Source organism: Tamandua tetradactyla, chromosome 16, assembly GCF_023851605.1.
Source record: "Tamandua tetradactyla isolate mTamTet1 chromosome 16, mTamTet1.pri, whole genome shotgun sequence".
NCBI lineage: Eukaryota > Metazoa > Chordata > Mammalia > Pilosa > Myrmecophagidae > Tamandua > Tamandua tetradactyla.
In genome coordinates this window covers 47,724,959-47,737,461 of record NC_135342.1, presented here as the reverse complement: position 1 = coordinate 47,737,461, position 12,503 = coordinate 47,724,959, and the positions used below count along the sequence as shown (strand labels likewise).

At 40.8% G+C, this 12,503-nt stretch overlaps 1 protein-coding gene across 3 annotated transcripts in view; it reads right to left on the bottom strand.

Annotated features, from left to right (window-relative positions):
* FTO (FTO alpha-ketoglutarate dependent dioxygenase) overlaps positions 1-12,503 on the bottom strand; it is a 434,084-nt gene that overhangs the window by 225,931 nt on the left and 195,650 nt on the right. For all 3 annotated transcript variants that reach the window (XM_077132460.1, XM_077132458.1, XM_077132459.1), the window contains exon 5: positions 4,704-4,783. In XM_077132460.1, coding sequence (XP_076988575.1) covers positions 4,704-4,783 — 80 coding nt within the window. The remainder of the gene's footprint in view (positions 1-4,703; positions 4,784-12,503) is intronic.

Here is a 12,503-nt window from a genome sequence, read left to right as displayed (position 1 = left end):
TCTCCAAGACCCATCTGTTTTCTGCACAGGCCAAATAGGAGAGTTGAACGGGGATGTGGTGGGAATCACCACCCCTGCATATTTCAAGTCCTTAGGAGTGGCAGCAATCTCTGCAATCCCTCCAGGAATACGGTATTCTTTCTGATTTACTATTTTGCTTGGTAGAGGCAGTTCTAGTGGCTTCCACTTGGCCTTTCCCACCATAATAGCTCTCACTGCACGAGTGAGAGAACCAACGTGGGGATTCTGCCAGTTGCTCGGTATGTCTATGCCAATTATACATTCTGGAACTGGGGAAATAACTATAGGATGGGTCCGGGGGCCCACTGGACCCACTGTGAGATGGACTTGAGCTAAAACTCCATTGATCACCTGGCCTCCATAAGCCCCCACTCTGACTGGTGGTCCACAGTGATGTTTTGGGTCCCCTGGAATTAATGTCACTTCTGAACCAGTGTCTAATAATCCCTGAAATATCTGATCATTTCCTTTTCCCCAATGCACAGTTACCCTGGTAAAAGGCCGTCAGTCTCCTTGGGGAAGACTTAGAGGAAGATTAACAGTATAAATTTGTGGCAGTGTAACAGGTTTCTCCCCCATAGGGACCTGGCCTCCCCTTCATTCAAGGGACTCAGGGTCTGTAAACTGTTTCAAGTCTGGAAATTGATTAAGGGGCCGTGACTCTGTGTTTTTGTAATTCAGGTTAGACTTCTGTTCCCTTGACCTAGAACTCTTTTGTTTATACAGCTCCAACAAGAATTTAGTAGACTGCCCTTCTATTGTATTTCTAGGCACCCCATGATTTACTAGCCAATGCCACAAATCTCTGCGTGTCATATAATTTTGATGCCTCCTTTGAGTTTGTTGTCTATTATAATAGCCACGTCTACCCTGTCTTTGGTGATTAAGTGCTGCTACCTGGCTTCTGCCAACTCGGGATCCTGTCATCCTCATTGTGTTTAAGGATTCCAGCTCAGTGACAGCAGTTCCTACAGTAATATCTGACCTACAGAGAAGTGCAACCACAGAGCTCTTGAAGGATGATGGTGCTAGTCTCACAAACTTATTTCTCACTGTTCTGGTAAAAGGTGCATCCTCTGGACATTCCTGGGGTGTAAGAGCAGGCTTTGCATGATAAATCCACTCTAACATTCCAATCTCTCTAAACCTCTGGATCCCCTCATCTACATTATACCAGGGCATTTCTGGCATTCCAACCTCAGGTAATGTTGTCCACCTTTTGATCCATGTTTCAACCAACCACCCAAACAAGCTGTTAACACCTTTTCTAACCGCTTGAGCTAAAACACTGAATGCAGAATCTCTGCTTAGTGGGCCCATATCAATAAATTCAGCCTGATCCAGCCTTATATTCCTTGCACCATTATCCCACACTCTTAAAATCCATTGCCACACATATTCCCCTGATTTCTGTCTATATAAATTGGAAAACTCACACAGTTCTTTTGGAGTATAATGTACCTCCTCATGTGTGATACTTTGTACCTCACCTTTAGGGGTCTGTTGGGACTTTAGTCTAGTTATAGGTCTAGAAGAAATGAGGGGTGGTGGGGGTGGGTCATGAAAAGCATTAGAAATATCTTCCAAGCCATTTGCTTCAGGGCCTTCATTTGCAGTTTCATCTGGTGAAACAGGATTAATAACTCTAGGGCTAATCCCTTCAGGAGGAGGTTGGGTGGCCAATTCCTCAAGGCAGGCTGGAGGTGGGCCGGCTATGTCCTCAGGGCAGACTATTACAGGGTTATCTAGAGAAGGATCAGCATGGCCTAGGGTTTCAACCTCACCCCCAACATCATTATCAATCCATATGTCACCATCCCATTTTTCAGGGTCCCACTCCTTTCCAATCAATGCCCTCACTTTAACGGCAGACACCATGCAAGACTGAGATTTCAGTTTACGTTGTGAAGTTGCTACTCTAACAATAAGATTCTGAGTCTGATTTTCAGAGATCTCAAGTCTATGGCTACAGGAAATAAGATTTTCCTTCAGGATACTCATAGAAACGTCTACATCTTTCAGACGGCACTTAAGCTTCTCGTTTGAAGTCTTAAGCCCATCCTTTTCACCCTTTAATGTAGACAGTGTATCTAACAACAACCAACCAACATCTCTATAACTCTTATTTCTACAAAACTCTGTAAAGGTGTCAAAAACATTATCTCCCAGAGTCTGGCTTCGTACAAGCGAAGCATTAGGAGAATCAAATGATGATATTTTGACTACCTCCTTTGCCAACTCACTCCATGGATTGGGAGTGTCATTCTGATTATGAGAATCAGAGTCCTTAGTGTCTCTGAGTCCAGTCAGAGTAGAAAACCATTCATAAAAATCCATTTTTAAGATTCTGTTTCTTAAGAACCACTCCTGGTACCAAGATGTATTAGTTAGGGTTCTCTAGAGAAACAGAATCAACAGGGAACACTTGCAAATATAAAATTTATAAAAGTATCTCATGTGACCATAGGAACGCAGAGTCCAAAATCCACAGGGCAGGCTGCAAAGCCGATGACTCTGACGGATGGCCTGGATGAACTCCACAGGAAAGGCTAACCAGCCAAAGCAGGAATGGAACCTGTCTCCTCTGAGTCCTCCTTAAAAGGCTTCCCATGATTAGATTTAGCATCACTAATTGCAGAAGACACTCCCCTTTGGCTGATTACAAATGGAATCAGCTGTGGATGTAGCTGATGTGCTCATGACCTAATCCCATGAAATGTTCTCATTGCAACAGACAGGCCAGCACTTGCCCAATCAGATAAACAGGTACCACAACTTGGCCAAGTTGACACCTTTCCCTAACCATGACAAATACTAATGTAATAATAGTAACAGGGCCTCACACTCTTTGAATGAGAACTACATTACAGCCATTATTCTAAAAGACTTGCAAGTGTTAACTCATTTAACCCTCACAGGAACCCTATGATCTAAGTACAATTATTAGCCCCATCAAACAGCTGAGGAAACTAAGATACAAAAAGGTTGAATCACTTGCCCAAGGCCACATTCCAGATAAGCAGAAGGCCAGGATTTCCTTTAGGAGTTGAGCTTCAGTCTGTGTAGGTAACACTAATCTATATTTTTTCCATAGGTAACACTAATCTATATTTTTTCCATACTTCTGCAAACTTTCATTTATCATTTTGTACTAGCCCTCTGAACACAGCACTAATGATTCTGTTTAGTCTTCCAGAGTAGATTAGCAAAGATATAAGTACTACATGCTCAAATGATCTGCAAGAAAGAAGAACTTTCCAAGATCCTCTCTGGCCTTTGTAATGTTTGACAGAAAACACTTGCAGGAAGTCTCAGGTCTATACATTATTCAGGTAAAGCCATATCAAATAAAATCCATAACACTGAACATTACAGATCAGTGCCTTAATCTTTATGAAGGAAATTTCCCCTGGAACTATGTCCAAATCTAAGGGTTACTACTAGATAAGTAGATGCCTACAACAGAGGAAGTGAAGTCTTTTTAAACAATTCTAAGCACATGTTAGATATACTATGAATGAACCACCCTCTCTTCCCTTCCTCCTTCCTATCCTCCCTCCCTTTCTCCTTCCTTCCCTCTCTCCTCTTTCCTTCCCTGTCTCTCTTCTTCCCTCCCTCTCTTCCTCCCTCCTTCCTTCCTAACTTCTTCCCCTCCTCCCTTCCCTCCTTTCTTCAGTACTCGTCCCCCTCCTTTCCCTTCTTACTAGCAGAATTTACTCTTAGGTTCATAAGCTAATTATTTGTGCATTTGTTTGTCTCCCCAACTAAAATGCAAGTACTATGATTATTCCCCTTTTCTCTAGAACCCTTCTTAACTAAGGACACAGTACCTCACAGTGACTACTGTGTATTTTCCTCATCTCTCTTTTTTATTTTGTTATTGTAGTAACACATATACAATACAAAATTTCCCATTTTAATTGTTTTCATGTGTACAATAATTCAGTGATGTTAATTACTTTTACAATATTGTGCAACCATTACCACCATCTATTACCAAAATATTTTCATTATCCCAAATAGAAACTCTGTATCCATTAAGCAATAATTTCCCACCTCACTCCAGCTTCCTAGTAATCTGTATTTTCACACCTCTTAAGTTTCTATTCTGAACTAGTCTGATCAGCTGACCAGCAGCCGCTGCAAGTGGTGGCAGAATTTAGCAATAAAGTCAGGATTATGAACACAACTGGGGGGCTCAGAAATTCCTTGGCACCGCTGTAACTTTCTCCCTAATTTATATTCACATGCTCAGAAGCCTGAGCAAAAAGTTAAAGGAAACGCAAATTCTCAGCCATCTGAGCCCAGCCATGCTAATACATGCATAAGCACACAAATCCACTCCATTCTGACAATCTTCTGCCCTTGACCTTGACAGATACAACCACCTGCGAAAGCCTGTAAAAAGCAACACCACCTGCCTATGGCACTTACCTTCACCAAGAAACATATTCCCAAAGAAGCAGAATATACTTTTTCAATGTGGTAAACACATATTTTTTAACTTTATCCAATACAACCCAAAGCTAAAAAAAAAAAAAGCAAGTAAATAAGACTAAAATCAAGTTATATGGAAGCAATTTTCCTATCAAATATGCTTCCAAAGCTCCAAGATAAATTTCTCATTCAACCACTTCTGTCACATTCAATTAAGTTTGAATCACATTTTTATTTACACTTACTTCTGCTACTCGGTGGGTGGAACTAAACCGAGGTTGTGAACCAGCCAAAACACAGTGCTGGTGGGTGGCATTGAGATCATCTGTGGAAAAAATACCAAAAATTAAAAGAAACAAACAAAAATAGAAATCACATTTATTAGTCACTACATACTTTATACTATTTAATTTACTATTTAACTAAAATACACAGTAAAGAGTAAATTCATCACTTAAGAGGAACAATAACCAAGGAACTACCATTTAACTAGTATACTTTAAACTATTCCTTATAGGTAGGATGGCAATATATATTACCATACAAACCAGTACACTTTTATGAGTTAAATGGGGTGCTATTAATAATTATTCCAGGACAACAGATGCAAACCGGGTCTGTCCTCAGCAAACAGGACACATGGTTCCCCTCCTCTGGCCTTATGACACCGACTAATCACAAAGTTTACTATTTATGAATTAACCTTTTTTGTCTTTCTCATGGTACATTCATTTCTTTCCATGACTTGAGAGTAAACTGGAATTCTTTCATATTATCTGTCCTTGAACATCTCTAATGTGAAAGTGTGCCAATTTATTGCCCCAAAGTATCAATTTTGCCCTAATAATTTTCAGGCAACAAACCAATGAATTCAGCCTGCTACAAACCTTTGCTCTCAGAACAGTATTGCAGTTTAGAGATTCATAACCCCAAAACAGAGTAGGGAATGAATTTATCAGCTGAAGAATACTTCTAAAATCACATGTAGTAGGGAAAAAAATCAGTGGCCAAGTTATTGTGTATTCTTAGAAATGATGCCACATGTCAGGTAAAATGTGTATTACCTCTGCTTAGAACATCACTCACCCTAACACAAAGAAGCAAGTTGAATAGTTCTATTCCCCATCAACACGTGATTTCTTTTATAGGAAATATAGGCTTCTCACCAAAGATATCAAAAAAGACAATGGTTTAAATATGGGGCCAAGATGTACCAGCAAAAATAAACTACAACAATACCACTAACTGAAAGAGACGAAATGTGAAACACCAATTGAAGGACTCCACTCCTAGATATTAAGGAGTTAACAGCAACAAGATTTACCTTCCTACCTTAAACAATGACAAATACAGATGAAAAATATGAAGTAAAGGTTTCTGTTACTGGAAAACAGACCAAGATATGATCCAGAGAGAAACAAAGCAGGTTAGTACTACAATTGCTCTAGCTTACTACCTAGAAACAGTTTCAAGGATGCAGAGTAGGGAGAGGGAACTCAGATGGAACCCAGCACACTATTCTTCTCCTTCTCACTGAGTAGAGAAGACAAACATTGGAGTTCAGGGAGGACATAGTTCCTAGAACTTACATGGCAGAATACTGGAGCAGAAGAACCTGCATAGAGAGAGAGCAAGCAGAGTCTGCAGAAGAGTCCTCTCAAGTCTTTAGCTGAGTACTGATTTGTGTATGTGTAGAAAAAGGACCACCAGAGAGCAGTAGGCTGAGCAAATCTCAGACCTCAGGCAGGACCAGGAATATTTTGTGTTTCTAACAACTGGAATGGAAAGACCTCCTAAGACATGAAACACTAGATAGAGTCCTTAGAAAAGCTCACCTGAGAAGCAGGGCTAAATTAGTCTTATTAGACCCAGCTAACAAAGCTTAAAAGCAAGTCTTGAAATTATCTAACTTATTCCAAAGAATTTAACTACTCATTAGAGCAAAGTCCAAAACTATTTAAAAGAATAAAAGAAAAGTGGGCACCCCTGGATTAAAGACCTTTTAAAGTGACAAAATTCCTAGAATAATACTTAGGGAAAATGTTCCTGACCTTGGATTTGGCAGTGGATTCTCAGATAGGACACCAAAATATGAGCAACAAAAGAAAAACACAGGTAAATAGAACTGAATCAAAACTAAAAACTTTTGTGCATCAAAGGATACTATAGAAGGAGTGAAAAGAAAAAAACCCACAGAATGATAGACAATAGTTGCAAGTCATATCTGATAAGGATTTAATATTGAACATATATAAACCACTCCTACAACTCAACAAAAAAGATAAACAAGCCAGAATAAACTTGAAATATGTCATTGGTAACAGAGTCCAGCAGGAGTTAGAAACAGGGTAAGATAATGGGTAATTGGAGCGGAAGGGATACAGACTGTGCAACAGGACTAGATACAAAAACTCAAAAATGGACAGCACAATAATACCTAATTGTAAAGTAATCATGTTGAAACACTGAATGAAGCTGCATCTGAGCTATAGGGTTTTTTTGTTGTTGTTTTTTACTATTATTACTACTTTTATTTCTTTTCTCTATATTAACATTTTATATCTTTTTCTGTTGTGTTGCTAGTTCCTCTAAACCGATGCAAATGTACTAAGAAACGATGATCATGCATCTATGTGATGATGTTAAGAATTACTGAGTGCATATGTAGAACGGTATGATTTCTAAATGTTGTGTTAATTTCCTTTTTTTTTTCTTTTTTTCTTTCTTTCTGCTAATAAAAAAAAAAAAAAGATAAACAAGCCAGATCCTTAACGGATGATCACAGTCGTGGGGGGGGGGGGGGAGGAATGTCCTCCTGCCACAGTCCTGCTGGTCCTACCCACTTTTAAATGTCAGTTACATAAAATTAAAGAGTTTCAAACCTTTTTTATTTCCCTATTCCACATGAAACTGGATCTGGAGAGTGCCAATCAATGGAAGCCCCCATTTGACTTCACACCTGCCTCCTGCCGCCTGCCTTCCTGGGACCCACTGAAGTATTTCTGGGCCTGGCTCCTAATGGTGGGGTTGCTTACTGGAGACTTTTAAGAGGGGACCATTTTACAAAGAGCCACATACAGGCCAAGACTTTGGGAGATAAAGAAGGAAAATGCCCCTGGGGGAGCTTCATGAGACAAGAAGCCTGGAGAGAAAGCTAGCAGACATTGCTGTGATCACCATGTGCCCTTCCAGTTGAGAGAGAAATCCTGAATGTCACCAGCTTCTTGAACCAAGGAGGAAAAGTACAATGATGTATGTTCTGAGTACTTACCAGCTACAGGACCTGCATAAGCCACATGAGAACACACTGATGTGAACATAATTCAAGGCTTCCAGGAAGATGACCAACTAGAGTAGCTTGAGATTAGCCCTGCTCCATGGGAAAGTTAGAGAAGGGATAGGAAGGCGACTGAGGCGGCAATTTGGGGGTGTGGCTGAACTGGGAGAGTCCTCTGCACCACATGTGGCACCCTGAGTTGAAGAGGCCGAGGAATTGAGAGGCAGAAAGCTGGAGCCTGGCGGAGAGGTAAGGAGCTGCGGAGAGGTAAGGAGCTGCGGAGCCAGCAGGAGTGCATGGATGGGAATATGGGATTAGGAAGTAAGGCAGGCTGTGTTCCTTGGGTGCGCTACCCTCACAAGCGCAGCCCCGTAAACAGCGACTAACCCCACACCCCACGCACCTGAACCCTGTCACCTATTCCCATTCTCTGCTCTCCAGGTGCCCCCACCCCATCAGCCCCCCAGTATATGTACCTGCCACACCCCCACCCAAAGTGCCGCCCAACCCACCTCTCCTGCACACCTCCCGAGCACTACCTCCCCTCCAAGTTCCCTGCAGGCTGTTGTCAGCATATAAAGGTTGCAGGCACTAACATCCATGCCAAGGCTAACCCCATCCACCACCCACAGTGTCACAGCCTCACCCTACTCTCCCTGAGCTCAACACATCTGTTTATGACACTCCCCGATGCATGCATGTGCATGGGCCCCCAGTCACATCATTCAGTTATGGGAACTGCACTTTACAGCAGTCCTAGAACCATGCATGCGCACAGCCCTCAGCCTCACTTCTGAGGTCTGAGAAAGTACTGACCTGTGCAGCCGGGACACATCTGCCTTCAATCCACAAAGGAGTAATGTCAACCTGCTACCACAGCTCTACGCCTGTGCACAAAGGGCACTGTGCCCTAGACCAGTGTACACCAGGGTTACACCCCCTAGACCCGTGCACCTGCACAGATACATCCTCTCTGGCCGCTGGGCACCCACGTTCACAAGCATCAGAATGATATCTCCAACCGGTACCCATACCTGCCCTGAAACAAATCACCATACAGAGTGCTCCACTCCATGCGCTGCTCCCTGCTGTACAACCATCCCGCAAACACAGTGCCTTGGACTACAGAAGGAAATTAACTCCCAAAGTAAACCAATTAAGATTTGCGACATGACAGCAGAAGATCACTAAGCATATCACAATGCAGACAGATACAACCCTGCCTAATGACCAAATTAAAACACCAGAGGAGACACAGACGTTAGAACAACTAATCAAAGATGTTCCTACAACTTTATTTAATGAAATAAGTGGGACAGCAAATGACATAAAGGAGATCAAGACACTAGAAGAGCACAAAGAGGAATTTGAAAGAATATAAATGGAAAAATAACAGAAATCAGAGATTAAAGACTCTGTTGACCTAATAAAAAACATACTAGAGGCACACAACACCAGATTTGAAGAGACAGAAGAAAGAATAAGTGATATAGAGGACAGGATGATTGACTTTGAAGACTCAAAACAGCAAATGGCAAAAAAAGATAGAAAAAATTGAATGGGAACTCAGAGAAATGATCAACAAAACAAAACACGCGTCTAGAAGGCTAGGAAGAGAATTTCAAGATATAATGGGGGAAAACTTCCCAAACCTCATAAAGGACATAAATATCCAAGTCAAAATGGTCCATGAAACTCCACATAGAATAAATCCAAATAGGCTTTCTCCAAGGCACATATTAATCAGTCTATCAAATGTTGAAGAGAATTGAGGTGTATTACGAAGCTACAGTGGTCAAAACAGCATGGTGCTGGCATAAAGATAGATATGCTGACCAATGGAATCAAATAGAGTATTCAGATATACACCCTCTTATCTATGGACAACTTGTCTTTGATAAGATAAGACAGTCAAGCCAACTTACCTAGGACAGAACAGTCTCTTCAATAAGTGTGCCTAGAAAACTGGATATCCACATGCAAAACAATGAAATAGGATCCATATCTCACACCCTATACAAAAATTAACTCAAAAGGGATCAAAGACCTAAACATCAGATCTAAGACAATAGAATTCTTACAAGAAAATGTAGGGAAATATCTTATAAATCTTATAATGGGAGGCAGTATCCTAGATCTTATACCCAAAGCACGAGCACTGAAGAAAGACAGAAATGGGAATTCCTCAAAATTAAACACTTACGTGCACCAAAGAACTTTGTCAAGAAAGTAAAAAGACAACCTACACAATAGGAGACAATATTTGGAAACAATATATCAGATAAAGGTCTAGTATTCAGAATATATAAAGAGATTGTTCAACTCAACAACAACAAGACAAACAACTCAATTACAAAATGGGCAAAAGACATGAACAGACACTTCTCAATAGAGGAAATACAAATGGCCAAAAGGCAAGTGAAAAGATACTCAACTTCCCTGGCTGTTCTAGTTTGCTAGCTGCCAGAATGCAACACACCAACGATGGATTGGCTTTTAATAAAAGGGGATTTATTTTGTTAGTTCTTCAGAGGAAAGGCAGCCAACTTTCTACTGAGGTTCTTTCTAAGTGGGAAGGCACAGAATGGTCTCTGCTGGCCTTCTCTTCAGGCCTCTGGGTTCCAACATTCCCCGGAGTGATTTTTTTCTTCCTCTCCAAGGGCCTGGGCTGAGCTGCGAGTGCTGAGATTAGGTATGCTGAGCTGCTTGGGCTGTGCTATGTTGCGGTCTCTCAGTTAAGCACCAGCCAATTAAGTCAAACGTCATTCATTGCAGCAGGCACGCCTCCTAGCCAACTGCAGACATAATTAGAACAGATGAGGTTCACGTACCATTGGCTCCTGTCCGCAGCAACAGAACTAGGTGCCTTCACCTGGCCAAGTTGACAAATGAATCTAACTACCACACTGGCTATTAGGGAAATACAAATCAAAACCACAATGAGATATCATCTCACACCCACTAGAATGGCCATTATCAATAAAAGAGAAGATGACAAGTGTTGGAGATGACATGGAGAAAGAGGTACAGTTATCCAGTATTGGTTGGAATGTAAAATGGTACAACCACTGTGGAAGGCACTTTGGCGGTTCCTCAGGAAGGTAAGTATAAAATTGCCATACGATCCAGCAACACCATTGCTAGGTATCTATTCAGAGGAAATGAGGGCAAGGGCACAAACGGACATTTGCACACCAATGTTTATAGCCGCATTATTTACATTTGCCAAGAAATGGAAACACCCCAAATGTCCATTCACAGATGAGTGGCTAAACAAGCTATGGTATATACATATGATGGAATATTCCACAGCTATAAGACAGAATAAAGTCATGAAGCATGTAGCAACATGGATGGACCTTGAGAACATTAGGCTCAGAGAGATTAGCCAGAAATAAAAGGACAAATACTATACGGTCTCACTGATATGAACTAACATTAGGAATGAACTTGGAGAATATCAGTTAAGAACAGAGACCATGAGGAGATAGAAATAGAGTAGATATTGGGTAATTGGAGCTGAAGGGAAACAGGTTGTACAACAGGACTGATTGCAAAAATTCAGAAATGGATAGCACAATACTACCTAACAGTAATACAGTAATTTTAGTGAGCTGAATGATGTTGAATGAGAATGACAGAGGGAGGAGGGCTGAGGGTACATATGAAATCACAAGGAAAGACAGACAGTAAGACTGAGATGGTATAATCTAGGAATGCGTACAGTGTACAGTGATATTGACTAAATGTACAAATTAAAATATGTTTTTGCATGAGGAAGAACAAAGGAATGTCAATATTGGAGGGTACTGAAAATAGATGGTAATTCATATTTTAAAACTAACATACGTGTGAGACTACAGCAAAAAAATGTTTATTTGGTACAAAATTTATATTTTGACTAGTGCATTTCCTAATATATATAACTTATGTGGACAGTTTAATTAAACACCATAAGCACATGAAAACTTGAGTAGGGCATGAGATGTTGTAGGTTTGTCCAGACTGATGTCCTGATAAATCCCAGAGTGAGGTAAAGAGTGAATTAAAAAGTATTTGCAAAGTCCCTTTAGGGGAACGGTGAGAAAGGGTGAAAATTCAACTATCCCATGTGGAAAATTCATGATATTCTCATAAGCAGTGAGGACAACTAAAGCAATAGGCCGAGCATTCGATCTTGCAGTTTGTTCATATGAAACCTATCCCTGCAAAGGATAGGCTAAGCCTACTTAAAATTAGGCTTAAGAGTCACCCCAAGAGAACCTCTCTTGTTGCTCAGATGTGGCCTCTCTCTTTCTTAGCCAACATTACCAGCAAACTCACTGCCCTCCCCCTCTCTACATGGGACATGACTCCCAGGAGGGTTAACCTTCCTGGCAACATGGGACAGAAATCCTAGAATGAGCTGGGACTCAGCATCAAGGAATTGAGAAAACCTTCTTGACCAAAAGGAGGAAGAGAAAAAGGAGACAAAATAAAGTGCTAACGACTGAGAGATTTCAATCAGAGTCAAGAGAGTATCCTGGAGGTTATGCTTATGCATTATATAGATATCAACTTTTTTGTTAAAGTATATTGGAGAGACTGGAGGGAAGTGGCTGAATATGTGTTCCAGAAGTCATGTTTCTTGAATATGATTGTACAATGATACAGCTTTCACAATGTGACTGACTGTGTGATAATGAAAACTTTGTGTCTGATGCTTCTTTTATCTACCTTACGGACAGATGAGTAAAACATATGGATTAAAAATAAATAAATAATAGGA